This window comes from Lissotriton vulgaris, chromosome 3_1 (genome assembly GCF_964263255.1).
Source record: "Lissotriton vulgaris chromosome 3_1, aLisVul1.2, whole genome shotgun sequence".
NCBI lineage: Eukaryota > Metazoa > Chordata > Amphibia > Caudata > Salamandridae > Lissotriton > Lissotriton vulgaris.
The window spans coordinates 233357199-233384584 of NC_141689.1; the positions used below are offsets into that span (position 1 = coordinate 233357199).

General features: G+C 47.7%; 1 protein-coding gene across 1 annotated transcript in view; it reads right to left on the reverse strand.

Moving 5' to 3' along the window:
- The window catches only part of EPG5 (ectopic P-granules 5 autophagy tethering factor), a 682187-nt gene that overhangs the window by 397009 nt on the left and 257792 nt on the right, over positions 1-27386 (reverse strand). Inside the window, exons 24-25 of the mRNA XM_086960335.1 lie at positions 14453-14576; positions 13554-13698 (exon numbers count right to left, since the gene is read on the reverse strand). Of these exons, the coding sequence (XP_086816461.1) occupies positions 13554-13698; positions 14453-14576 (269 nt within the window). The remainder of the gene's footprint in view (positions 1-13553; positions 13699-14452; positions 14577-27386) is intronic.

A 27386-nucleotide genomic window follows, 5' to 3' on the forward strand; every position in this document is an offset into this window, starting at 1 on the left:
TGATGTTGATGGTCAAAAATGTACCACCTCCTTCTCGCACTTTTATAGATATAGCTAAGCTGTCCGACTGTTCTCCCGATTAATGCCCTCCGTTGCCTGAGCCTGGAGAACCCTTCCGCCAAAGGGAGAAAAGGAAAAATGACTCAAAGATCCCACCGTGAGTAGTAGCACAACCAGGTTAATTCCTGACCAACTGGCCAAGGTGTAAGTATTAGCAACCGAGAACATTCGCAAAGATAGTAAACAAGAGGAAAAGGAGGAAAGGTAAAAAGAGCTCAGCACGTAGATAAAAAGGATATTAAAGATACGCAGGATGCAAAAATAGATCTTTTTGGCCAATAATTGTTATATGTTTTATCGTGAATCTATTTGTATGTAATACATGTACTGTCTTCCTTCGTCTGAGTTTGTGCGTATGTACTGTGGAATGGAATAGAATGGAATGGAAATAGATTTATAGAGCGCGATTGCTGCCCGGGGGCGTCCAAGCGCTGGGAGGTGAGAATTGAAGGGACCGGTAAAGTGACACATTATAGCTCGGAGACTTTGGTGAATAGTAAGGTCTTCAGGTTTTTACGGAATGACAGCAGGTCCGGGTTGGAACGGAGTGAGAGGGGGAGGGTGTTCCAAAGTTTGGCGGTGTTCACCGAGAACATCCTACCACCGGCTCTGGCTTTCTTTACTCGGGGGATCACTGCCAGAAAGGCCTCAGAGGAGCGGAGGTTCCTGTTTGGGTGGTAGGGGATGACGAGCTTGCTGTTAATAGCAGGTCCTGTTTTCCAGAATGCTCGGTGTGCAATGCACAACGCCTTGAATGACACTCTGTGTTTAACTGGCAGCCAGTGAAGACTTTTTAGTGCGGATCTGGCTGACTGAGCTCGAGGAATTTTTAACAGGGTGCGCGCTGCGCAGTTTTGCACTATCTGGAGTTTCCTGAGGGTCATCTCGGGAGCTCCCACGTATAGAGCATTGTTTGTGTCAAGGCGGGACTGGATCAGGCCTTGGACTGCCACTTTACTTGCTTCTGGAGGCAGAAGTGGAAGGACCTTCCTTAGGGTTTTGAGGATGCCGAAACAGGTGGCGGACAGTTTGGTAGCCTGGGTGGAGAAGGACAGCTTGCTATCCAGCCACACTCCTAGGCTCTTGACGCTTTCCTTGGGGGTGGGGGGAGTGCCCAGGGCTTGAGGCCATAAGGAGATAAAAGGTGTTGGCGAGGCAGGGCCTAGAAGCAGGAGCTCTGTTTTATCTCCATTTAATTTGAGGGAGGAGCTGGTCATCCATTCCTTTATGTCCTCTAGGCAGCTCAGTAGGCCTCCTTGGGGGTGACTGATGTTCTTTTGAGCCAATGATATCACTAGCTGAGTGTCGTCGGCGTACGACACAATTTTGATGCCGTACGGTTCGACGATTCCAGCCAGGGGTCTCATGTAGACATTGAATAACACAGGGCTCAGAGAGGAGCCCTGTGGTACTCCGCAGCTGAGGGGCTTGCTGGCTGATACTGTGTCCCCATCGAAGATCTGGAATGATCTGTCGGACAGGAAGGAGCCGAACCACCTTAGAGCATCGCCAGAGACCCCGATGTCCCGGAGACGGTTCAGCAGGGTGGCATAGCTGACCGTATCGAATGCGGCGCTTAGATCAAGGAGGATCACTGCCACTGATCCTCCCTGATCGGGTTTATGTCTACGGGTTTATGTCTCCCCTCTGCTCGCGTCTCTTTGTTACCTGACCCTTGCTGTTCTGTGTTGTGAGCGCACTAAATGACCTATTTTTGTACACGTCTCCCTATCTCTCTCTCTCTCCCCCCCCCCTATCTATCTCTCTCTCTCTCTCTCTCTCTCTCTACATGTCATACGTGTACCGAATGGCTCGTTTAGATTGCGGACGACTCTCACTCTCTATGAGAGTCTCCCTATTCCCTCTTCCTTTTTATGGTAAAATTGTGCCTTGCTGGCACCAGTCTGATTGGATACTTATTGAACGCGAAGGTGTTCAGCGAAATTGACAGAAACTAAAATGATTGTATCTCGCCATATTACTACCTCTCCTTTCTGCAAAATGAATGAACTCGAATTGGCTAAGAAAGGAAGGACAGGTAAGACGACTAAGGTCCCCCAATCTGGCCTTTTATAGGGGAACTATATGTCAATGGCACCCTATTTTTCAGTTCATCAGAGACAAGCGCCAACGTCTAGATTGACCCCCCAATGCCCAAATTGCCCCACCCCTTTGCACCCAAGCGCGAATGCCCGAAGCGTCCCCGCCCCACTTGATTGACCCCAGCTGCTGTCCCCGATATATACATGATGACCATGAGTAACTGTCGTCCCTCGAGAAAAACTTGTTTTACCCTGACTCTCGATGATAGCACCCCCCGCTCTGTTTGAAAGCTTTAACCAGCTCTGAAGGGAAGTGTTAGACTGTTAAGGCTCAGGTTAGAAAGACGAGTCTCCCTGGAGGTTCCGAAATGTTGAGTTTGATGAAATGCACAGTTGATAAGAGTCTGATTTCTCTCCATATGTGACATGAATAGACGATGAATAAACTTGGCATGAACTCAGTAGGAATGCCGACATATGCACTGCTTGGTAATAAACTTCTGACTGTAACCAATGAACGTATCTCCCAAGTGCGTAGGATTGAAGGAGGAATTCACATGCATAAATGTCTTCTCCTGCCAGTTCTCTAAAGCTTGTTTTGTACCTATTCAAAGATATACGATCGCCGGAGGAGAAGGGTCGGACGTGACGTACAGCCTGGTTGCTGATCTTGAGACATATGTGACCTCGACCAAAGGTGGAGCTGCAGAGCAACAAGATACGGGACGAGACAGCAATTTCAAACGTGGAAAATGAAACTTGACGGGCTGCCCTGAAGCCCTCAGTCTGCTAACCCACGTGTGCCTGAAGTCTTCGCCCCCTTTTCGGGCCTGATTGATGGGCCTGCCTGCTCGTTATCCTTTGCTCCCTTGGTCCCTTGGAAGTGTCCGAAAAGATCTGACCCCACTCCGCCCTCTCTTCCCTCGACTATCTGACACCCCCTCTTTCCCCACATGACTTTTTGACTCAGAAAAGAAGAAACAGCATTTACGTGGAAATGAGGTTTGCAAACGGAAGTAAACGGAAATATAGGTGTCGAGCATAAGGCACCACCAAAGGGATTGGTTAGGGAACAGGACTGTGGTCTAACAGCGGAGGACTGACCGCACCCTGCAACGCGTAAGGATAGATCCGAGCTGGACCTATAGCTCCACCGCCGGTGCTCAACAGCGCCAACGAAAAGATACGGACGAGAGCCTACCAGTGATGGCTCACTGCTAAAAAGACACTGTGACGAAGAGATCTTATGTATTGGACTGAATTCCTCCCTCAACTACCTGGTCAAAATGTTCATTTGTCACATTTTTTTTGAGAAAAGTCAGAAGCATTTATGCTATGTAGTACGTTTGAATGTTAGGAACTCAACAAATGCAATTTCCTATGTGCTGCATTCTGCCAATCACATCAACTGTCCATGATTATATGCCATATGTTAGTATTGACAAATGTTAACTCTTCAATCACACCTGTTTATATGTACACCCATCAATTAGAAAATTAACTTTGTTATGTAAAAAGCGGCGACTGTGGAAAATCACGAAATTGATGTACATAAGCGACGTTCATTTGTCTTTTCCCATTCCCTTCCCTGTACGTTAACCGCACCACTCCGCCAGTAAAAGCCCGTGCCCCCATGTACCTGACAGCCATTTTAGGCACCATGGCCTTTTTGCCCGTTCATTGGAATCACCGGCTTCCCTTCTACGCTATTTGAACCCCCCCCCCCCTCTCACATGCATAGACCATGAAACCCTCTCCCTCTGCGCGACCCTGCCCTGAAAGGCAACTCTCCTGCTTGACCCACGCAAACCCCCCCCCATTTCCTCTTGAAGAGGCATCCTTCGCCTCAGCTGACATAGCCCTCCCCACCTGCACCTGACTGCCCCCGCTCTCTCATGCACGAGTCAATAAGACCTCTCTCTCTCTCTCTGTGCGACTCTGTCCTTGGGAGTCACGGCCGCGCCTGACCAACACTTCCCTTCCTTTCATGAATAACCCCTCTGTTGGTAAACCCTCCCTCCGCGATTGTCTGTCCACACATGTCCGAGGTCATCGCCTAAGCCAGGAGATACTGTTTACTGCCCCTTATTGTATGGAGTCACTCCTCTTCAAAGGACCCACTATTGATCCTGGCCCCCCCACCCCCTGGGCTACGATCAGGCGCACATATCCTAAAAATCGGCGGAACACTCAGCTGTATGATTACCCCCTCCTCTTATCGGCAGGTCAAGGGTCTCTATTGTGGATATATGTGGGGTAGGATTGACACGAGGATTACGGGAATGTCTTTTCCTTGTTTCACAATGTCATTATTGTAATAAGGAGTGTCTTGTAAAGTATAAAAGGCAATGTCTCAGAACACTTGTTAGAGCACCTCCCGATGACACCTTGTTTCGTGTCTGAAATGACAGGCTCTCCTCATGAGAAATAAACTCTGTTCTTGTGATTCCTGCTCCCAGCACCCGTCTCTTTATTTGGTAACTATTTAGAATGGGAACTAAGAGGCGACTTGCGCCAGCTGCCCGGGCATCGATAGTAATATGGGCTCCTGTTCCACACGCTGAGCGGGGAGGCATGGGTGGGTCTGTAAGGAATCTAGAGCTAGATATTGTCTCTACCAGATAATGCATTACTGACGGTAAGTAACTTGTTCAGCTGATAGATACTTCTAGCTGCAGATTACAGATTACTTACCTTTGAATGGATACCCAAGCCATACCATCCTGGAGATGGGCTGCAAACAAATTGACTATAGTAAGAAGTCCTGTAGGAACGAACGGGTGAAATGCCAGACCCTGCCTGTTAAGGCAGTAGTGTTTGACAAAAGTGTGCAGGAACGCCCACGTTGCTGCCTGGTAAATGCTCAAGACTGCAATCACACAAGCTAACACCATGGTTGCAGCTTTGTCTTTGGTGGAATGGTATTGAAAGCCCTCAGAAGGCTGCTTTTTAGCCAGAGCGTAGCAGACCTTGATACAAAGAATGGCCCATTGCGAAATGGTCTGCTTCTGAACTGCCAACCTTTTTTAGCTCCTACATATCCCACCAAGAGTTGGTCTTTCACCAGGAACTCTTTTGTGTGGTCAAGGTATAACAACAATACTATTTTGTGGTCCAGACAGTGAAGTCGCTCCTCCTCTTTAGATGGATGTGGAGGAGCATAAAAGGTGGGCAGGTTGACATATTGTACCAAATTGAATGAAGTTCCCACTTTAGGTAGCGAAGGACCACCTTGTCCGGGAATGCCATAAGATAGGGAGGCTTGGATTACAGACCCTGCATCTCACTCACCCTCTGGGCAGATGTTTGCCAATAGAAAACTGTCTTGATGGTAAGCAGCAGGAGGGGATAATGGCATAGCAGTTTAAAGGGCGCACACATGAGGTACGTGAGAACCAGGTTCCGATCCCACAGTGGCATGATGAAGGGCGAAGGGGGGAAATATTTAAAAGCCCTTTCACAAACCTTTGCGCATTAGGGGACCTTAATAAAGAGGGTTGGTCAGGCTGCTGTAGAAAAGCAGACAGAGCAGAGAGATAAACTTTGAGAGCGCCCAGAGCAGAGCCCTGATGAGCATGGGTAAGAATGAAGAAAATAATAATAGTGAGGTAGAAAAATGGTCAATAGACTTTTCTGTACAATATTTTACAAACTATTTTCAACTGCAGGTGTATACCGTTTTGGTGGAGGGCCAAGATAACATTACAAACTTCAGAAGGAAGGTCAAAAGCTATCAAATGTCGGTGCTCAATCTCCACGCAGGGTGGCGGAGAGTTGGCAGGTTTGGGTGGAGGACCCTCCCCTGCTGCTGCAACAAACGATTCTCCCTAAGGGGAAGACAGATCGGAGGATCGATGCTCATTTTCAGGCACTCAGGATACCAAACTCTCCATGCCCAGTCCGAAACCACAAGAATGACTTGGGCCAAATCATTCTTAACCTTCTTGAGAGCTCTGGGATGAAGTACTATGGGTGGAAAAGCATGCAGGAAGCCTGACAAAAGCATCTACGAGCATTGTGTGCCTTGGAAACTCTAACACGCTGACATTGCTTGTTTTCTTCAGAGGTGAACAGATCTAATCAAAGCTCTCCCCACTGCTGAAAGATCACCTGTGCCACCTTTGAATGGAGACAACACTCGTGATTTGCAAGATATCGATGACTAAGTTTGTCCGCCCTGGCGTTCAGAAAATCTGCCAGGTGTTGAACTACCAGGGTTATGCCCTGCTGTTCTAGTCATGTCCTCAAATGCAGGGTCTTTTAATAAAGAGTCCACGACCCCACCCCGCCCTGCTTGTTACAGTATCACATGGCTGTAGTATTGTCTGTGAACACTTGCACTAACTCCCTTTACTGATGGTACCTGGAGGGAATACAATTGGGGTGGATCAGAGAATCCTTATAGTTCTCTCAGCCTCCTGGAAGAGCTTTTAGGATAACTGGTATGATTAACTGATAGTTGCCAGTGGTCTAGACACATGTCCAGGCACTGGCCAAGTCTGTCCAGCAGGTTAATATGGAATCTGGATTCCATCAGAGACCAGAGTGTGGTAATCTCTTTCTCTTTCTCTACCCGACGGCTGCCTCATCCCAGGAGAGACACATCTGTCACTGCCATCAGTTCTGGTTGGGGAAGGAAGAGGAGTCTGCCATTGACCCAATCACGTTTCGTTAGTTACCATTGCAGGTCTTTTGCAGTTCCCTCTGAGATCTGGATGAATCCGAAGAGATTCCCCTGATGCTGCACCTTTAGAACTTCGGGTCCCACTGCATTGCCTGCATATGTCATCTGGAATGATTTACCAGCAGGATGCAGGAGGCCATGAGGCCCAGAAGCCTCAGAGTAATCCTCAACGAAATCCCGTATAGAGGCTGAAACATTGGCATCATGACCTCAATATCCTAGACTCGCTGCTCGGGATGATAAGCCCGAAAGTGTACTGTGTCCAGAACAGATCAGATGAAAAGGAGAGTCTGATAAGGAGTCAGGTGTGACATTGGCATGTTTACAGTGAAACCTAGCAAATATAGGAGGTCCGTCGATAGTCTGGAGCTGGGTGACAATAATCTGGGGCGAGGCCGCCTTCAACAGACAGTCTTGGAGGTAGAGAAAGAATGAAACCCCTAACCTGCGCAGATGAACTGTGACCACCGCAATCACCTTGGCGAACACCCGAGGGGTGCTGGTAAGGCCAAAAGGAAGCTTAGTGAACTGAAACTGCTCCAGGCCTACCTTGAACCGCAGGTAACACCTGGTCAGGAGAGCTGTAACTTCCTCTCGAAGCAAGATCAGATGATTCTACGCCAACTGTTCTTGAGATGGCAGTAAAAGGGTGGGGAATTAGAAAGGGAGGGAGTAACTCCTACAAATGATCTATAAGACCCATTTGTCCGATTCTATGGACTGCCAGTGGAGGAGGTGATGTCCGACTCTCCATCCAATTGGGCCCCCAGGATCTTGCAGAGAATGCAGATGCCAGGGGGTTGTTGACGGATGACTTCTAGCTGCCATTCCCACGGGGTCGGAATGTACCGCATCCATAACCTCGCGCAACTTGGGAGCCCTGCGCAGGACGGTGACTGGGATATGGCTGGCGAGGTGGCACGTCCCTTCCATAGCCATGAAAGGGGCGAAAGGCAGACTAAGGGCGAGGTGTCACTGAAAGGCCCACGGACTTGGCCGTAGCCCGCGAGTCCTTGAAGCACTCCAGTGCCGAGTCTGCTTTCACTCCAAAGAGATGAGTCCCATCGAAAGGCATGTCCAAGAGGTTGGCCTGGACATCCCCCGAAAATCCTGATGTTCTCAGCCAGACGTGGCCCTGTAATAACACGGCCGATGAAACTGCTCTGCCCAGCCTATAAAGGTGATGGTGATGTCAATTCTGTCACCAACAATGCCGATGATAACACACGCAACCAAACAAAGCCACCCAACCGTGTGCAGGGGTAGTGCTCACACAAACGTTATTGGATCCAGTCTGATGCCTGGGAAATTCAAAGGAAAGGAATCTGCAGCTAGGAGCCTCTATCAGATAAGCCTAATCTTGGCAAAAGTATGAGTTTAAGGAAACTAATACCATATACAGAAAACCTGTACATGCATATGTAAGAATCCACATCAAAAGTCCTCCCTGTTATTTCACTGGGTAACCTAGGAAATAAACTCAGTCTAAATAGTTTGAAATAAATGTTGAAAAGAATGGTTTAAAGTTGTTTTTATCTACAACATGACTTTTGTATTATAGTTGTCTATTTAAAACAATATTTTGAAGAACAATGAGTTCTTGAGTTTTGGTTTGGTGTTATCCATAACAATATAATCTATTTGTCTAGCCCTGTGTGGAGTTTTGTGTGTGATACTTTCATTGTGTTACAGTGAGTGTGTGTGTGTGTTGCATAAATACTTTACATATTGTCTCTTTAGATAAGCCTGACTGATCTGCGTCAAGTTAGCAGAGGGTGAGCACAGATTATCTTTCAGTGTGCATGTAGGGAGGTGGTCCCTGCTTGGACAGGGTGCATACCTCTGCCAACCAGAAACCCCAGTTCTATCAGGAACCTAGACAGATACAAAGGCCTAGACTTTAACACACTGGAGGTTTTAGGAAAGCAAACAAGCTACCCAGTTACCTTGTGAATGGCCTCATCAAATATTTTCTGTAGCAATAGGTCATGATAGATCTAAGGCCACTGACAGGCAAGAAGAACAGGGTCATCCAAGAACAGGGATGATTCGGTTCCACAGCCAGGTCTAAACACGTCCTGGAAGGGAAATAAGAGATTGAATTGTTATGCTGCAGTACTAAGTTCCACCTCCAAGTCTAGAAAATGATGACTAGAGTAAGGATGTTAGTTACTCAGCAGAAAATCCTTTTTCAACGAAGCAGTAACCTTTACTCTTTCTATGGAAAAGGGACTCTCTGCCATTCGTAACATTGTTTCTGAAGGATATGCTATCAATCAACAGTTTCCTCACCTTCCGAATAAACCCAGATAAAGACTGCCCAGAAAAGCTTGTCTAGCTCTAGGTGCCGGTTGGCAGTGCCACTGGCATCAGCCATGACTGGTGAGCAGGCAGAGTCCATGCTGCCAAGTAAGAGAGCGATACCGAAGGTAAAGAGCATAGTCTTCGCATGGATACTTCTAGCTGCAGATTCCTCACTTTTTTATTCAAAGACAAAACTGGTCCCTCAACTAGAAACTGAGTTTGAGGATTGGTCTAGACTAATGGAGCAAATTGAGAAAGGTTGAAAAGGGCTTTAACTGTACTGAAAGCAGAGTCTAGTTGGGCAAAGAAAGAGGAAACTGTAACTTATTGGAAAACTTTGCATGCATAGTCAATGCACGTCTCAGCTCACCAAAAGAGAAAGCAAGCCCAGGGGCCACAATATATGGTTTTGGAGGAAAGGCGACGCCCAGTCAAAATCGCATTAACAACATCAGCCTCAAGGTCAAAGCCTCTCACACCTGGCCCTGCGTAATCTCCGTGACTTGCGCCCCCCAAACCCCCACCCCCCGCCCCCTTCCCCGGAATCGAAGGCCTGGGAGGAGGGCCAGTACTTCTAAGCAACACACCCTTCGAGCCCAGTCAGAGAATATAGAGTGATTTGCCCTTAGTCCCGCCTCACTTTCTACAAAATACATACTGAATGCAGAATATATATTCTCTTGCAGAGGGGACTGCAGGATGCAGACGTGTTTTTGAAGATGGTGAAAAGGTCCTCTTGGGGCATACCCCAGTGAGGATTACTAGGAACACCTCCTGATAGAGCTGCCACATGTGCTCGGCAAGATAACACCTGCTGCACGTCTGCCATGCTTTGATGATGCCTGCCACGTGACTTGCTGCCAGGGAGATCCTGCTCACAGCAAGGGCATCGTTCTCATCCAAAGGATGATGCATCGGCAATCACTGTGAAAGGTGGTGAAGGAAAGGAGAAGGACCGGTCTGAAGAGGATTCACGCATAATCCGCAGAGACCATTGGATGAGCAGGTGCAAGGTAGTGTGGTGTGGAGTGTGCTGAAAGGGGAGGACACCAAACCAAATTGAATAATATAAAGACTCACTGATCCTAGGTCATGAAGCGGTAAGTCAGCGTGACCACATCCTGACCAATTTGTGAAAAAGAAAACTTCTGGAAGAGCAGGCAAAAGCGCTCAACGCACCTCCCAAAAGGGATGGCCGTAGTGAGTCAGAGGACAAGAGGCTTTCATGGGGTGCAATACTGGTCTGCCTGGAGGAAAGCTCTTCTTGCCCATGATGACGAGCTACTTAGACTTCCTGTTTAAGGGAAGAAGAGAAGACATTAGGGTTAAGGCATGCAAAATTAGGCCTGCACCTCCAGACTCCCAGGTGATGTGTACTGGAAGGGAAATGTGTCCTTCTTAGTTGTGTGAAACAAAACTAGCAGTTTGCATAGGCTCAGCATCTGGGCCAAAGATAGTCTTCATTATACAAAATATCTGATATTGTGGATGAGAGGCTGCAAGGTGCTCATTGTCAAAGCAAGGTTTAACTTTAGTGATGTTATTAGCATGATAAGCGGCAACCTGAGGGAATCACCGGCTGCAAGTATGACAAGTCTCAAGAGCCTCTTGGAAGCTGCGGATTCTGTTCTAAAAGCACCCCCTGTGGTGAGCACATTTAAGGCACACTAAAGGACTTCCACATGCTGCTTTGGAAATACGAAAAAGAGGATGAAAATCTTCAATGCTGAGAGTTCCCGCCCAAAACATCATGATCAAAACATGAATGGTGGTAGAAAAGCATTTAGTGTGACTGGTTCCAAAATCGCTCCAATTAAGAGCAGTCTCTGTGTGGGCTGAAGGTGTGATTTGGAACCCTGATTTAGAAACCGGATGTATTCGAACTACAGCTGTGGCACGGTCCCCTGTCAGCTGCCATCTGTGGAGGTACCGGTGTCATAGTATCTCTGACCCAGAAATGTGGTCCGTGAACATAGGCATGATATTTACAACGACCTAAGCAGAGATAAGGCTAAAGGAGAGAACCACAAACTATCAGCGGAGGAAACCTACAACAAACTGTAGGTTATTTCCTATGGCTATTTCCTGGAAATCCAAGAACACCCTCCAGTCATCGGGATTCAAGTCCAGCCGAATGTTAGCAAGTTTTGAATCTGTCCTTCCGGCTGGAAGAGTTAAGCATCCTTTGCAACAAGATCGGCGCAATCCCCGACCTTCTTAGGAACTAAGAAGTAGAGGGAATACCAATCTTCACTTGCAGTAGCAGCTCGATTGTATCCTTGGCATAGTCTGAAAAGGATACATGCATGATTTACAGAGACCATTGAATGAGTAGGTGGAATGTGGGGTGGAGTTTCCTAAAAGGTGAGGACAAACCCAAAGGAAATAGTCTGAAGACTCACTGATCCTACGAGATGGATTACCAGCATTCTAGCCCCTCTCCTCACCCAGGGGCGGAGAGGAACACTGCTGTTGATGGTGCTCCCTACTTTTTACCCCCTCTTGACTTTGAGGGCCAGAAAGTTGTACATGGGCTGTAAAAGAGTTGTGGCGACAGCCTTTGGCAGAGGGAGAGGGGGGCCTTAAAGTTGCCCCAAAACATCTAGTATTATAGATGAATTTGGTGCACCAGAGATACCAAACACATGCCACAACTGCAAGGGTCAGTTTATAACTTTTCCGAGCCATCATCCTCATCTCCAAACAGCCGGGCACCATCGAAAGTCATGCCAATGAAGACGTCTCCCAAAAATCATGTCTGACATGAGTGAAACGGAAAAAGCCAGCTCCAATTGCATTGGCAACCAAAACCATTGAGTCCAGGCCAGAACATAAGATGTGCTTGGCCGCATCCTGACCATGCTGAACAACTATTGAAAAGGAAACCACTGAGGAGCAGGCAAAGCCCCTCAAGACATCTCCCAAAGGGTATGGCAGTCGTAATCCAGAAGACACGAAGCATTCATGGACAGCAACATAAGTCTGGCTGAAGAAAAGCTCTTGTTACCATTGATATCGAACAACTCTGATTTCCTCCTGAGGGGGGAAGTACTCGGATGTCCTGTTGAGGCGGAAGAAGGAAAGGCTTTAGTGTTAAGGGTGCAATATTAGGCCTGCACAGCCAGACTCTGGTGATGCACACTGGCGCATAACCTCGTCCTTCTTAGCCTCATCTTTATGTTGTGGAACAACACGAGGCATCTGAAAAGGATGCGAATCTGAGCTAAATATGTTCTCCATTGAACAAAATCTCTGAGATTGTTGGTGAGAGGCTGCAATGTGTTCGCTCTCAAAGCAAGGTTGAACTTTAGTGATAATATTAGCACGACATGGGCTGACCTGGGTGAAGACAACGACCAGCTCCATGGGGTGGAAGCCACTGACAGGAGCCCAACCCGTACGAATTTTAGCAAGGCATTGGAGGCAAGACATGGCATCAAATGCGAACACAAACTCGCCAAAGGGGGTCAGCCAGTGCCAAGCGAGGAGCTGCCAGCAACAATTCAGCTGAGCACCCCGAAAGCTCTGTAGAAACTGAAGGAGCACCAGAGGGAAGCTGAGAAAATGAACAATCTGCAGCATGAAAAACACAACCAACTAAAGATATATAAAGATGGCCCTGAGAAAGCACAGCACAGCTTTTTCAGAATAGTTATGGAGGTATGTGGCAGTGCTGCTGCAGCTACAGGCAACATAAAACATTCATCTTTCATTTCACGAAGCCTTTGAAGCTGGTGGCATCTCCAGCTCAGAAGGTACAAGTGGGGCTTAAATGAGACGTACTTTGGGAAACTATTTTGTTTCAAGATTCTTTGTCCTTTGCTTGGGTAATTGCTTTAAGCATCTTCTTTCAAATCATCAAGAGGCACCTTTTGAAATTCACATTTGTTCTTACTCATTTGAAGGTGTATGTACTGCCGTTTTTTCCCATTCGTGCTCCCACAGTAGACTCCGTCAGCCACAGCATATTGCCACTGCCCATCAGCAAAGTAGCTTAAATGCCTCTGCTGGCTCTTTCAAAAATGGCCGTTTGTCTTTCAATACTGTATTTTACTACTGTGAGGTCAAAGAGTGGAATGACAAGAAATGTAATTGACAAGTGGTCTAAGTGTTTGATCTTCTCATTGTTAATATTCAACTGCAAATGGTAGCGGGGGGGTCAAGCCCTCTGTTCATTCGCTGCTAAGTAAAGCACCCAAACAAGGTTTACTGGCTGAATACTGAAGGCAACTTTTGCACGAAAAAAAAGTTTAAAAAGCTTCTTATTAGGTTATGGACTTTCAATCTAAATTTACCCATGACAAAACTGTGTTGAAATATATTAGAAAATCAAAACTTGCACACATTACACTTATGCAGTGTTACCAATACTTATAAGTCAAAAACGATTTCCATAAGTAAATCTTCAACCACAAATCAAATGGGGCACTGCGTTCCATATGTATCGCTGAGCTTCCGCTTACCTTCCAACGGGTTAGTGAAGTCGGTACATGCAGCAGGAGTGATTGAAGGGGTCGCTGACTCCGATTTGGCTTGAGTCCAAAGGTGAACAGCTTCTTGAAACTCATAATGTATGAGTTCTATGTTAACACATTCCATCCACAGATCCTGCATTTACATAAAATACAACACACATTATTAAAAACAGTCACTTATAAGTATGTTATTTATGACCTGTACAGGATGAGACTAGAAGACTATTGGTGTTTTTTCATTAGCAGAGCTGTTTTGAAGGCATTGACAACCCCTGCCAGGCAGGACCAATTCTTTTTATCTTGTGGGAGATCCTCCGACAGAGGAGGAGAGGCACTAACCTGCCGGTTAGGTGTGCCACCCACCTGGGTCTGAATGACCCCCATTGTGTTTTGTGTACCCCACATGTCTATCGCGGAGTGCAGAAGGCAGTCATCATCTGTGGAAACGGACAGTCAAGCTAAAACCAAACGGCAGCTTATGCTTGATGTGTGTTGTGCATATTGACTCAAGATGGGATGAAAGTACTTTTGGCAAGTGAGTCAAGAGGTCTGTCATCTTTACAGCAAGCTATCCCTGTCAAAGACAAGGATTAAAAACTCAGACCTGATACTCTGCAATCAAGGAACTTTCAAATGAAATGAATGTATAAAGTCACAGCTTTGAATGGACAAGTCTATGAAATGATCGAACTATTAGGCTTCTTTCATCCTAATGAATCAATTCGATGCAAGCGCTATAACACACTTAGGAACTTATTAAGCGCTTAGGGACTTATCACAGTTGTTCATCAATGGCACAAATGCAGTGAGATACACATTACAAATGTAGTAATATACACGGTATTGTGATTCCATGAGATGTATGAAAAGCACAAAGGGCATTTCACCTGCTCATTCAGCATGATCTTGGCAAGCCTATGTGGATCATAGCTCTTAGGTAAGGAAGGAATGTAGACATCTCCTTTCTGAAAATTCTCATCTTCTAGCCAAACGGTGAATACGTTAAAAAGCCTGCAAGGTAAAACAAAAAGATATAGTTTATTTTTGTGAGTCTTTAGAGTGAGGTTAGGGACATGACTTTCCCATTACAAATAAGTAACAATTTTATATATTTTAGGTATAAAACACCGCTTTAGAGAATTAATTGGTAACGTATCATGAATCCTCAAAAGATTGTAAAGCAGTTTGAAAAAAACCTGAAAACTCTTAAGCCTTAAATAAGTATGCCAGAGACAGCCAACTTGCTACTTATCTAAAACACACATAGGACATAAGCAAACAATAGATGAGGAACCTCTGCAGTCTTCCAAGAGTGTCCTAAACAAACAAGTTATTTACTGTTGGTAATGCTCATTCTGGTGTATCCTGTATTTAACTGCAAATTCCTCATTGTTAAAATAAATATTCGCAGGCGCTAGACAGGGTCTGGAAATTGTATTCAACAATGCTCCTGCGTGACTATAGGTGGAGCCATATGGCTCCATGGTCACTTCTTTGTGCCCCGGAAGTGATGGAACAGAGACACATATAGGTGACACCCCTGTACGCTAAAATTGGTTTGATTACCCCCTTTGAATAGGGGTGCTACAAATTGCAGGTGGTAGAGTGCCTTATCATGAAGTTTAGGAGTCCACTGTACAGAACAGGGAGGAGTAATGGGAGTGAGGAATCTGCGGTTAGATAGAGTATCCTACAGAAGGAGCATAGATGGATATCATGAACGGATGTCTGGCTACGAGAATAACGTATACCACTTCAAGCGCCAAGTCAAAATCATTCAACCGTCTCTCCTCAAACTCCATGCATGTTGATAGATGTAGGTTGTGGAGATCGGATGTAGGACCCTCCTTTGTTGCCAAGACAGGAGGTCCTCATAAAGGGGTAGCCCGATTGGAGGTAAATTTTCAGGATCCTTGGGTACCACAAGTTCTTGGTCAGAGACGATTAGACAGACAGGGCATAGCTCCTTTGAACAAGTTTTAAAAGCCTTTGGTGTAATATGATGGATTTCCATACGGGGAGGAAATATTGTATTGTGCCCCTTACCAGCTGGTTGTGGGTCTGAAAGGCAAATCAAAGCGGCTTGCGAGCCACTGTAGCAGGGGAGGAAGAGTTGGAACATTGTTGACCCTTCTGCAGTGAAAGGCTTCAACTGCCACCACATCCTCTGCCCAAAAGGGATGAGTTTGATCATGTACAGGCAGAGAGAGTTGACACTACCAGTGTCCTAGGCTTTTGGAATAGCTCTAAACTTCTTATACTGCTGGTGGAATTGTCTGGCTGAGCACAATAACTCCTAAAGATCGTGCTGTGGCACAACTATCTTTAAAGCGCTCTAGTGACAAATCAGTCATTTAACCAAACAGTCTCTAGATCCATCTAAGGGCATTTTGAAGAGGCATGCTTGGACATCCCCTGAAATACAGAATTGATCACATCCAGGCGTGTCTTCTAAGCACTACACTGGCGTCAACAGCACAGCCTACTCAGTCAAGTTTCGTTCATCTTTTGGGGCAGTGAAGCCCTGAGGTCTTCCTCGATGGGCAGCAGGATATTACTGTCAACATCACATAAAGCATGGGCGTACCTACCCAGAAGGCACACCGCTTTCAGGATCGTAAAGCTAGCTGAGGAAACATTTACTTGACAAAAGCATCAATACGTTTCTACTCGAAGCAAAGGCGTTCGTATTGACTTTGCTTGTAGATAAATGCTTGTCCACAAGGCATTCAGGCATCGGTGCTTCGTTAGAAAACTGGGATGAGAGGGGCACATCTGAGCAACCTAGCCACAGGCCAACTAACGAGAGGAGCCAAGCACAACCTAGACCAAGAGCCAAAGACGGTGTCCGTTAGAGCCTTGTTAAAAGGGAACAGTGCCTCAGATGAAGTTGGACCTCGTTCAAGGATTTCAGGCAGCAAATTTGCTTTGGTTTCAAGTGCAGGCATTGCAAAGCTAACACTTCTGCTGCTCTTCGCACTACTACAGCAAAGAGGCACTTTCATCCAATGGTGGGCCAGGTAGCGACTCCAGCTCTGTCTCTGAGGAGATATCTGGTCAAAGGGCTTTTTGCAAGTCTAGGTACAGCTGTTCATTAGTGCAGTTTGGGGGGGTAGATTGTCTGCCTCCTTGCCATTGTCAGTGTCATGAGGGCCATTTGGTGTACTCTGGAGCACATACGTCAGGGTCGAATAGGGCCTCCAGTCTCTGGTAATACATACATTGAGTAGAGCCTGATGATCTGGTTGCATTATCTGCAGCTTGATTTCATAATGGGACATAAGCCTGGTGTTGGAAAACGTTAGTTCAGGATCAGCATCAGAACTGGATCTGGTAGGCAAAGTGTCATCGGCACAGAAGGAACATGCATGGACTTTGAGAAGAAGCCTGGACCGGTGTCAGTCCAGCCCAGTAAAAGGTCCCCAGGAGATAGCATATGGGAGGGACCACCAGCTGACGTACAATTCGTGGCCCCTGTAGCTCTGTGGGGCCCAAAGGCACACCAGAGTGAGCTGGTAACTTTTGGGAAATCTGTAGCATGGTCTCCTTAAAGGCTGCTTTTGCTGCAGGGTCCATGATGATCAGGGAAATTTGCAGTGCACCAGGACCAGCTGCAGGACTGGGTCAGAATCAGAAGTTGCTGGGAGTGAAGGACCCTTCAAGTATCATCGCTGCAACGTTTGCCCAGGCTGAGAAGTGGGATAGGCATGAGTCTCACTTGACTTTCTGACTTCGATTTGCCCGAAGACTTGAGTTGGCACAGGACTTAAAGCAGGAACGAGCTCATGCCTTGATTGGGACTAGCCCCATGTTTTAGAGTGTGACTTCTGTTTCAAACGCAACCTCTTCTTTTACTCTGTGACACAGAACTTTGCTTCCCACTTTCTGATCACCTTTAGATGCATTAGGACATTTTATCATATGTCGTAACTGCAGACCAACATCTGCTTCCTGCAGTCCCAGCACAGCTTGAATCTTCTCATACTTGGCAGAGACAACTTCTCTTGCACACTATCAGGATCACATTTGGAGTCATCGGAAAACCAACAAAGTTGGTAACAGAACTCCAGATCATAGCAAAGGAATGGAAAGAAAGGAACTGACAACAGCGTACAGGAGTGGCACCTATACGCAACTCCACTCCATCACTGCTGGGGCAGCATGAAGTCTCCGTGGAGCCATATGGCGCCACCTAGCTGTCCAAGGGGGCATTGCTGAGGGAAATCTTTAGATCCACTCTGGTGCCTGGGAATATTCTAAATGTAAGGAATTTGTGGTTGGATGTATCCAATAGTTGACTGTACTGGCAGAAGAAGTGGTGAAAGAGAACTGGCTAAGGGGCCTTAACTGCACAAAACCAGTGGCAACATAAATAACTTATAAAGAGTCATTGCAGTTTCAACCCGCACCAGGGCAATAGAAGATTACAAAAAAATATTTGCAGAATTAATAGCTTATGTTTCTCTCAAAACAGACGTGAGACTTGCTAGAAGAGGAGCTCCATTACCAGAACTCAAGCTCACACCGTGGGAGGAGTAAATGCATTCGATCATTAACCTCAGCAGGGAACTGAAGGTGGGGCAGAAGCCGAAAGAGCAGAAGATCCAGGTAAGTGTCACACACACATGTACTCAATACATATCTGTGTTGCCTAATATGAAATTGGCAGCATAACCCAAAATTATAGGACATGATAATTCTGCCAATACTTTTTAGCCACTTTTACAAACCTCCTTTACATAAAGACAAATTAAACTACTGACATTCAAAAGATGGATATGTGATTATCAACATTTATATTTAATAAAATAAAACCACTTTACCCCATTATCATTGCGGGGGGCACACCCCTTTAAGAGAAGGAACAGCTAAGCCTCACCACCAGTAATATGCCCTTAGGTAGTATCATTTAAAGAGCCTTCTGCACTAGTGTGTCAAAAGCAAACACCATGCAAACCCCTCCAAATACAGTGAGCACTGCAAATGTTTTGACAACTCCTTCCAAAGGAGTCAAGCCATTGGATTCTTCAGTAGCACCTCCTCCTCCTCCTCCTCCTCCTCCACCCAGCCACCTTGTGTGTCTCTTAAAATCACCAACAATATTAACGGTTGTGAGTGATGGCAGCAGCCAGGCTCAAGCCCCCACAGCTCTTTGAGAGGTCATTACTAGGGCAACAATGACACTCACTATTGTATTAAAACACCAGTAGTATCAGCCCCAAATTCCTCAAAGCATCATTGAAACTCCAAAGCATGAAGTGGAAGAGGAGGAAGAGAGCGCGCCAGTGGCACAATATGGAAACGACAATGGACAGAGTCCATTGGCAGTAGATGCAGAACAACCGGTGCAGGCGAGCTAATCCCATCTGTGCCAACCAACACCAGTGCTGTGACCCACACACCAGAACAAATATCTAAAAGAGTGGCAGTGATGGAATCCAGTCGTATAACAGTGCTGGCATAGTGGCATAACTGCATACGTGCAGCAGTGACAGTGAGTAATCACCTACAATCTGTATCTGAATCAGCAGCGCACCTGGTGAGAGTACATACGCCATCACATACAAATGCAACTCGATGTGAGGTGTGCACAAAGACAGTGCCAGATACATCTGACCAAGCATAGTGCCAATACACATACTAGTCATCTATTAACCTCAGTTGTCCAAGTCTTTACCACCATGTTTGTTGAGGGACATTTATCGGTGTTACGTTCAATGGAAGCACAAGCACGTGCATTCAAACAGTGGTTCGTGAGACAGCAATCCAGAGAAGAAATCCGCCCTCCTAAAAAGCCTTCTAGTGTTCATTCTGCTCCCTCTTCAATAAGTTCCACATCGTCCTAACAGATGTCTCCAGTACGTCCCAGAAGAGGTATGCATGCAGTGCTCAGCCATCTGATAGATCTGCTAGATCGGTGCTTGGAAGAGGAGAAATCCACAGAAAAAAGCACCCAGCATTCCTGGGTCTGCATAGTTAAACCCACTTGCTAACCAAAATCTGATGCTGGCAAATCACCAAATCCTGACAAACTCGTAATGAGGGTCTACGAAGGTGTGTTGGACGTTTGCAGGTGGCGCCACAGGCTCGACACATTAGTGCAGACATAGCCAGACTGCTAAAATGTGTCTGAATCTCTCATTTCAAAACCACACTAAGAAAAGTCCTAAAATGTCCCCAGTTGCACTCTTTGACATAAGGATTAATTTTACAGTCCTCTGGACACAAAGCCTACAGAGTTGCCAAGGTTTCAGATTGCTTATGTGTGAAATTTTCTGAATTTTAGTGTAATTATGAGTGACATTTAACAATTATGAGTGACTCTTTCTCGCTAACAGTATCATGTCACCCACACTCAGTAGAAGCCTGGCACAGCCCACAGACTCTCTGTTGCAGGCAGGGCGGCAGAGAAACAATACATGAAACAGAGTACATGAAACAGAGGTTCCCTGCCTTAGCCAGCCTGCGCCTCCCTGGATGGCAACCAATCAAATTAATGGCATGATCGGATGAAGATCAATTGAGTCTGTGCAGGCTCTCTGCTACCTGGGACCCCAGGCTAACTACAGGATGTGAGAGGGGCTCGAGGGGGGGTCTTTTCCCTGTACTCGAATTAGGCCCCTTTTACAGCAGCTTAGACTGACGCCGTTTTTGGCATGTATTTAGAAGCTTTGCATTGCAGCTGGACATTCACGTCTGTTGATACTATGGTTTCAGCAGGGGGGACTTTTTTCTACATTAATTAGGCAGGTGTGTGGTTTGAAGTTTTGGTCTTCAAATATCTGAAGTTGGTTTGGCTTGCATATGTCTTATGAGTTTCTGTGAAAGCAGGATACTTCCACGTCATACTATATTGAGGTTCCTATTCCTCCGCTGTACATTAGCGCCATCTTGTGGCCTTTGAAAAACGAGCTCAGCTTTTATTATCCGTCCCAGCAAAAGTGAGAAACTGGACCTACACAGTTTTATCACACTTCAGGTCACCTTTCTTTTGCTTGACAATCTCAGGCATTGCGGTAATGCGAGAAAGTAACCGCAAATGCGTTATTCTAATGCGCGATGCGTGGCAGCTGGTAGGGCTGACCCTAGTGCAGCAAAGGTCCTGATCTCCACAGGTTGGTAAGAAACCCGCCATCGTCTTGACATGTCATCGACGTGCAGACATACAGGACAAAGCAGCAGGTATCTCGGAGTCCAGAGCTCTATGTTCTGCTATGCAGTGAGCGCTGCACTCTGAACAGAACTCAACCCTTGTGGTTTAGGAAACTGCTGAACCGAAAAAACTCGTTACTTACCTTCAATAACGATCTTTCAGGCGGATATTCTGTCTAACTGCAGATACTTCACCTTTTGAATTACCCCAGAGCTACACTGGATCCAGAATTGCAATTCTCCTATTAACATGACCAGAGAATCTGGATTTCATTAAAGACACGGAGGCTGACCTTATGCATTATCCTTTAATAAGCAACTCACAAGCAGCCGCACTACATCATAAAGGATAAAAGTTCTAGAATAGAGATGACACTGGATAAAGGGTATAACCTGGAAATAGTCTGCCTCTTTTAAAAGCGGCTCGCTAGCAGATTAGTCACTATCTTTCTGTCATGCTTACTTCTGTTTTTCATACTTGATTGTATTACTCTTTAGATGTTTATTAATCTCTTTTAATGCTTCAACACCCTTTTGTTAGGCCTTTTGAAGCTCCCTGGCTTCCTGCGAGTACTCGATTACTCTCTCTTTCGTGGTGGTGGTGCTTGTTCCAAACACCCCCGCCGCCCCCCGACTTCCTTCCCCGACTTCCAATTTATGGTCGTCCTTCCACCCTCCCCCCTTCCCTGCTCCGTGAATGGTTTCCTTTCCTTCATCGGGCAGGCTTAAATCTATCTCGTTCGCGCTCCCGCGTTTATATCTCGCATCTCTGGCATTCCGTACCCTTTACCTTTGGCACTTTTCCGTGTCTCCTTTAGGCTCTCTCTTCCGTGTCCGATCTCCTGCCTGCTACCATATCGCCGAATTAGAGAAATGTACCTTAGCAACACTCTTGTTGCGTGGCCCATTCCCTAAGCGCACTTCTCTAACTCCGGCGGCGGCTGAGCTCGAGCGATTCTATTGTCAGTTACATCGCTCTCAGCCGCTGCCGGAGACATTTGCCTACTACGCTAGCCCATTTCTTAGCTTTCCTAGTTCCTTCATAGCAAAAAAAAAGCGATAATAAGATAGTGTTTTTTTATATGTTTACCCCCAGCAGATAGTTTTAGTTAGATTAAAAAAAAAAGAAAATTTCAAAGAGACTTTCCTATTTAAGTTCTCTCATTACTTAATTTTTACTCTTCCTTAATTTTAAACACTGTCATTATATTAATACTCTTTAACACCTTTCTGCTCGGGGCCTAAGCATCACCATGTATTTGTATTTGTATTTGTGGGGGTATTTATAGAGCGCGACGTTCGCTCCGGAGGGAGCATCTTGGCGCTGAGAATCCTAGATAACCAGTTCGGAAACAGAGGGGGATTAGATGGCAGACTTGGCAAAGTCATCGGGGAGGTTGAAGATCCATGTTTTCAGGAGCTTTCTGAACGGTTTTTCGATGGTTTGTTGCCTAAGATTTTTGGGCAGGTTGTTCCATGCTTTGGTGGCTAGGAAGCTTAAGGTTTTGCCTCATGTCTGACATTGAGTCTGATGATGCTACTGCCAGTTCTCCTGCGCCAGAAAATCAATCCCTTAAAAAATTCTTACATCAGGAGATCAAATCCTGTATGCTTGTAACCCTGACAGAGGTTATGTCCTCCAAGAGACCGCTTGATGCCCAGGACCCCCCCTAACCGCATCAACGGTAAGAGGGCCAAAAAGTCAAAGCACTGTGATGTATCTTACCAAAGCACTACAGGAGCCCCTAGCGCCTCTTCTGGATCGGGAGGTCCTAGCACCTCACTTTGGATGGGAGGCCACCGCGCCTCACTTGACCCTGATGTCCCTCGCGACACTTCTTTGAACGGTGCTCATGGCGGCACAAATTTGAACGGTGTCCCTCGCGGCACACTTTGGAGTAGTGCTAACAATAATAATGATTTTGACTCTACATCTTCTGAAGAAGGTATCTCAAGGGATCCTGACGACGAGTTCGTCTTGGACCTAGATGAGGTCGACCCTGACTTTAATACCCAACCTGAATTTTCATTGCAAAAGTTCCCTCGTGCCAGAAACTCGAACCTCGCACCGGTGCTGGAAGAGACAACTCCGAGGAGTACAGCTGCGCAGCCCCAGAGCTATTGCGTGTCTACCCCTGAACTCTTCTGAGCCTCTCGTCAGGCCGCGTACCGGAGGCCACGGGGCAGGCAGGGGCTACTGGGTCCCAACTGTGGGTTTGAGGCCTTTTACAACTGCTATCTCTGGGCCTGTCCTACTCGGCTCTGCAAACTGGGCCAAGTCCAACCATTTTCACACATAGTTTTTAGTGGTAGAGAGAGAAAGTCGTCAAAGGCTTCTGAAGGAGGTTATCGTGGGGGTATTCAGGCTCAGAAAGCAACGCCAACGCCTCGGCAGCACAATAAGGTTAATGTTCAGCCTAGTGCTCCTCCTTGTATAAAAAGAAAAGTGCTTTAACACACAGAAAACGTAGAATTCTACTACACATACAATAATGAAATTATACCTAATTTAACGGGTGAGTCGTTATGCTTCCAGGGGCCTTTTCTAGCTAGCTCAGCTGCTACTCCATCTTTCCCCCGCCCAGGTCAAGAGTTCGAGGTACTTACTATGGCTGCAGCTCGTGCTGCCCCTTCACCCCCACTTGGTCTTAGCATTCAGTCTCTTGATCCAAGGTCCTTTAAGTCTCTCACTCAGTTTGTAGGCAGTGGCGTAACAAAACTTGAGGGGGCCCCCCTGCAAACTACATGGAGGCCCCCCCCCCTCCCATCCTCTGTGCCAGTCTATCATAGGTGGTGGTCCATTCATTACAGGGTCCCTGCCATCAGTACGCCAAGGAAGTTTGCCCAATTTTAGGTGGGTTTCCTGGTGCAGACTCCTGTCATGATATACATCTGGCCCACTCATCGTTCAGTTTTGACAAAAGTGCATCTACTGCTCCTTCTCATTTCCGTTTTAAAACATTAGACAAAGCGACAATGCGGTATTTCAAAAGCAGATGCAATTACAAAGAGCACATTTTGATAATACATTTTTATTAGTAGACAATAGCAATCTTAAGAGGCATTGCATAGCTTCATACACATTATGAACCCAATTCTATCACAGTGTCTCTCACTCTCTTTCTCAATGAGTCAGTCTCTCTCAGTCAGTCAATCTCTCTCGCTGTCATTCAGTCTCTTTCAGTCAGTCAGTCAGTCAGTTAGTCTGTCAGTCTGTCAGTCTGTCAGTCTCTCTCTCTCTCTCTCTCTCTCTCTCTCTCTCTCTCTCTCTGTGTCAGTCTGTCTGCCATTCGACCTCTCTCTCTCTCTGTCAATTTCTCAGCCAGTCAGTCTCTCCGTCAGTCAGTATTCAGACTCTGAGTCAGTCAGTCTCTACTCTCTCTCCACTCTATCTCTCTCTCTCTCCATTCTCTCTCTCAACACTGTCTCTCTCTCCACTCTCTCTACCTTCTCTCCAGTCTCTCTCCACTCTCCCTACACTGTCGCTCTCTCCACTGCCTCTCACTCACTCCCTTCTCTCTCTCTACTCTCCCATCTCTCTCTCTACTCTATCTCCACTCTCTCCACTCTCTCTACTCTCTCTCCACTCTCTCTACACTCTCTCTACACTCTCTACACTCTCTCTACACTCTCTCTACACTCTCTCCACTCTCTCTCTCCACTCTCTCACTCTCTCACTCTCTCTCTCTCCACTGTCTCTCACTCTCTCTACACTCTCTCCACTCTCTCTCTCCACTCTCTCTACTCTCTCTCTCCACTCTCTCTACTCTCTCACTCTACACTCTCTCTCCATTCTCTCTCCACTCTCTCTCTCTCCACTCTTTCTCCACTCTCTCTCTCTTCACTCTCTCTCTCGCTCCACTTTCTCTCTCTCCACTCTGTCTCTCTCTCTCCACTCTCTCTCTCTCTCTCTCCACTCTCTCTCTCTCTCTCTTCCCACTCTCTCTCTCCACTCTCTCTCTCCACTCTCTCTCTCCACTCTCTCTCTCTCCACTCTCTTCGCTGTCTCTCTCTCCTCTCTCTCTCTCCACTCTCTCTCTCCACTCTCTCTCTCCACTCTCTCTATCCACTCTCTCTCTCCACTCTCTCTCTCCACTCTCTCTACTCTCTCTCTCCACTCTCTCTCTCCACTGTCTCTCTCTACTCTATCTCCTCTATCTCTACTCTCTACTCCCTCTACTCTCTCTCTACTCTCTCTACTCTCTCTCTCTCTCCACCCTCTCTCTCCACTCTCTCTCTCTCCACTCTCTCTCTCTCCATTCTCTCTCTCTCCACTCTCTCTCTCTCCACTCTCTCTCTCTCTCTCCACTCTCTCTCTCTCTCCACTCTCTCGCTCTCCACTCACTCGCTCTCCACTCTCGCTCTCCACTCTCGCTCTCCACTGTCTCTCTCGCCACTCTCTCTCTCCACCCTCTCTCTCTACTCTCTCTCTCTCTCTCTCCACTGTCTCTCTCCACTCTCTTTCCACTCTCTATCTCTCCACTCTCTCTCTTGCTTCGCTCTCTCTCTTGCTCCGCTCTCTCTCTTGCTCCGCTCTCTCTCTTGCTCCGCTCTCTCTCTTGCTCCGCTCTCTCTCTTGCTCCACTCTCTCTCTTGCTCCACTCTCACTCTTGCTCCACTCTCACTCTTGCTCCACTCTCTCTCTTGCTCCACTCTCTCTCGCTCCACTCTCTCTCTCACTCCACTCTCTCTCACAAAGTAGGGTGCGTTGCCATGGGCGTCCCGCAGAAATATTTCCGGGGGGGGGGCTTATTTCTTACTTTATCACCATCCCCCTTGCACTCTTCTACCCTCTGCCTTGCACCCTTCTCGCCCTCTATCTTGCATCCTTCTCCCCCACCCCCTTGCACCCTTCTCCCCCTCTGTCTTGCACCCTTTTCTACCTTGCACCCTTCTCTCCTCTGCCTTGCACCCTTCTCCCCTCTGCCTTGCACCCTTCTCCCCTCTGCCTTGCACCCTTCTCCCCTCTGCCTTCCACCCTTCTCCCCTCTGCCTTCCACCCTTCTCCCATCTGCCTTGCACCCTTCTCCCCTCTGCCTTGCACCCTTCTACCCTCTGCCTTGCACCCTTCTCCCCCCTCTGCCTTGCATCCTTCTCCCCCTCCGCCTTGCACCCATCTCCCCCTCCGCCTTGCACCCATCTCCCCTCTGCTTTGCACCCTTCTCCTCTCTACCTAGCACCCTTCTCCTCTCCGCCTTGCACCCTTCTTCCCTCCGCCTTGCACCTGTCTCCTCTCTACCTTGCACCCTTCTCCGCTCTACCTTGCACCCTTCTCCCCTCTACCTTGCACCCTTCTCTTCTCTACCTTGCACCCTTCTCCCCTCTACCTTGCACCCTTCTCCCCTCTACCTTCAACCCTTCTCCCCTCTGCCTTGCATCCTTCTCTCCCCTGCCTTGCACCCTTCTCCCCTCTGCCTTGCACCCTTCTCCTCTCTGCCTTGCACCCTTCTCCTCTCTGCCTTGTACCCTTCTCCTCTCTGCCTTGCACCCTTCTCCCCTCCGCTTTGCACCCATCTCCTTTCCGCCTTGCACCCTTCTCCTCTCTGCCTTGCACCCTTCTCCCCTCCGCCTTGCACCCATCTCCTCTCCGCCTTGCACCCATCTCCTCTCCGCCTTGCACCCATCTCCTCTTCGCCTTGCACCCATCTCCTCTTCGCCTTGCACCCTTCTCCTCTCTACATTGCACCCTTCTCTCTACCTTTCACCCTTCTCTCTACCTTGCACCCTTCTCCCCTCTGCCTTGCACCCTTCTCCCCTCTGCCTTGCACCCTTCTCCTTTCTGCCTTGCACCCTTCTCCCCTCTGCCTTGCACCCTTCTCCCCTCTGCCTTGCACCCTTCTCCCCTCTGCCTTGCACCCTTCTCCCCTCCGCCTTGCACCCTTCTCCCCTCCGCCTTGCACCCATCTCCTCTCCGCCTTGCACCCATCTCCTCTCCGCCTTGCACCCATCTCCTCTCCGCCTTGCACCCTTCTCCTCTCTACCTTGCACCCTTCTCACCTATGCATTGCACCCTTCTCGGCCCCCCCATTTTCCCCCCTGCGGACGCCCACATGGTGCTTCTAACAAGAGTGCTTACCTGAGCACCATTTTGCTGCCTCATCCCTTCTCATATGAGCTTTGCCCTGGAGAATGCTCTCTCTGGGGGGCCCCACTCCCACCCTTGTCAGGGTCCCGATCAGTGCTCTGTGCTGCCTCCTGCTCTCTCTGGGGCCCCCACCCCCGTCCTTGTCAGGGTCCTGAGCAGTGCTCTGTGCTGCCTCATCTCTATCTGGGGGCCCCCACTCCCACCCTTGTCAGGGTCCCGCGCAGTGCTCTGTGAAGCCTCCTGCTCTCTCTCTGGGGCCTCCAACCCCGTCCTTGTCAGGGTCCCGCGCAGTGCTCTGTGCTGCCTCCTCTCTCTCTGAGGCCCCAGCCCCCGTCCTTGTCAGGGTCCTGAGCAGTGCTCGGTGCTGCCTCCTGCTCTCTCTCTGGGGCCCCGAGCCCCTGTCCTTGTCAGGGTCCCGAGCAGTGCTCTGTGTTGCCTCCTCTCTCTCTGAGGCCCCCGCCCCCGTCCTTGTCAGGGTCCTGAGCAGTGCTCTGTGCTGCCTCCTCTCTCTCTGGGGCCCCCAGCCACCGTCCTTGTCAGGGTCCCGAGCAGTGCTCTGTGCTGCCTCCTCTCTCTCCTCTCCT